General features: G+C 48.7%; 1 protein-coding gene across 1 annotated transcript in view; it reads right to left on the bottom strand.

Annotated features, from left to right (window-relative positions):
• LOC110339087 (inactive 2'-5'-oligoadenylate synthase 1D-like) overlaps positions 1-1,563 on the bottom strand; it is an 8,323-nt gene extending 6,760 nt beyond the window's left edge. Inside the window, exons 1-2 of the mRNA XM_021222569.1 lie at positions 1,321-1,563; positions 115-403 (exon numbers count right to left, since the gene is read on the bottom strand). Of these exons, the coding sequence (XP_021078228.1) occupies positions 115-403; positions 1,321-1,548 (517 nt within the window). The 5' untranslated portion in view covers positions 1,549-1,563. The remainder of the gene's footprint in view (positions 1-114; positions 404-1,320) is intronic.
• Positions 1,564-1,934: the final 371 nt, after the last annotated feature.

The following is a 1,934-nucleotide window of genomic DNA, read 5'->3' as shown; positions in this document are numbered from 1 at the left end:
AGAGAGAGAGAGAGAGAGAGAGAGAGAGAGAGAGAGAGAGAGAGAGAGAGAAATAGAAGAAAAGACTCAGGCATGAGGAAGGGCAGGCTGAGGCTCTGTTGCTCGCTGACTTACACAGGGCATCATAGGCTGGCTGCACATCAAATTCCAACTCATGCTGGCGCTCAGGGGAGCTCAGCTTGAAGCTCAGAGACCTGGAGTTGGGCTGCTCTGAGCTCTGCACCTCAAACTTCAGTTTAAATTGTTTCTCTTGCTGCAGCTGACACAGGTGTCTCCAAATTTCTTCAATGAACTCTCCCTGTCGCCTGAACTGATCCTCAAAGCTGGCGAGGTTGATAAGGAACACCGCCATGTTGGCCTCGGACCTGCCCTTGAGCGCGGTGTATTCATTGTAGCAGCCGCCCTTAAAGACAAAAATAAGAATAAGAAAGGATGGGGGGAGCCGTGCCAGGCAGTCCAGAAGATAAACAGAGTAGGAGTCCATCATTGAGAGGGATCCTTGGATGGAAAAGCTCACCCATGTGTAATTCAGCCCTGAAGAGTGAAATTGGGATCTCTGTAGGAAAATAGATGGTTCTGTATCTCCTTGTGGTACAGGAGATAAGCCAGACTCAGGTTGATGAATATCCTTGTTTTATCTGTTTCTATCCAGAATTTGTGTGTGTGTGTGTGTGTGTGTGTGTGGTAGTGATGGAAGGAAACACTTGGGGAGGTCAGGTTCAAGTACAAGGGAGTGGGATGGTAGTGGGTGAGAGGAGACTGAAAAAGTTACCACAGACATTAAACTCTTGTCACAACCCCTGCTTGCTAGCAGAGTATTAATAAGAATGGACCATGAACATCATGACATCAGTAAGAAAGTCTGTAGCAATACCAAGATGCCACAGAACAAATGTCAAAGTTAAGAAAACTGAATTCACAAAAAGAAGAAAAAATTTAAAAATGATAACAAGTGATCTGTAGTGATCCTCCCTAAATAAAAAGCTGAGCCCAATCACTAACACAGTTCAACCCCTGACAGAGATGAGTGGACATTACAACACGACATGTGTGTAGCCTTCACAGTGACTGAGGCAGGGACTGCTATCATACAGTCCCATGGATGGAACAGCTGGAAACATGGGCAATGAGCGTCCATAAGTCCAGTCACCCAGCAGTGGGGTCTCTGCTCTGTCCTCTGCCCTGTGCCATAGCTGGGGTGTACATGAGGACACTGGGCACTGAGCAGGTAGGTAACTCACGCCACACCAAGGACTGCAGTCTGGCTTCTGAGAGTCCTCTCCCACCCCATCCTGGTCAGTTCAGGCTAATGGGACTCACCATCACAACCCTGGAGACCCTCACAGGGTGGGCGGCCCCTTGGAAGCATCTCTCCATCAGGAAAGCACCTATGAGCTCCACGTCTGCTCTGACCTCAGTCAGGAAGATGATGTCAGGAAAGAGGTGATCCTCTATGAACTTATCCAGCCTCCAGATTGGGGTTCTGAAGAGTTCCCTCGCCATCCTGAGGGCAGGGATGCTTGCTGACTGCAGCCTTGCCCCAGGCATCAGCTGCCCCTTATATCCATAGCTGGTTCCTCTTCCCAGGAAGGGCGGGGCTATGCAGATCAGACTCTGCACCTGCCACCTCTGGCTCCTGGGTTCCCTGACACTCTAGGGTCTGTTTACCTGCTGGCATTTCTTTGCATGGTCAAACCCTCATCACAGCAGGCTGTGGAGGCATCCTGAACATAGTGTCTGTTGATCTTCCTTCTTGGTCATAAATTGTTACTAAGAAACAAATCTTTTGATCCGTTCCTAGATTTTTAACAACAATTTTAAACAACAAATATGCGCGCGCACACGTTACTGAAACATGCGGAGCAAGTGAGAGAAATCCAGCAGATGGCAGGCACCCGTTTCATCTGTCCGTCCATAAAGGACAAAGGTTTCAC

This window comes from Mus pahari, chromosome 23 (genome assembly GCF_900095145.1).
Source record: "Mus pahari chromosome 23, PAHARI_EIJ_v1.1, whole genome shotgun sequence".
In the NCBI taxonomy this organism is placed as follows: Eukaryota; Metazoa; Chordata; class Mammalia; order Rodentia; family Muridae; genus Mus; species Mus pahari.
The sequence above is the reverse complement of the archived record's forward strand: the minus strand, read 5'-3'. Positions and strand labels throughout refer to the sequence as shown.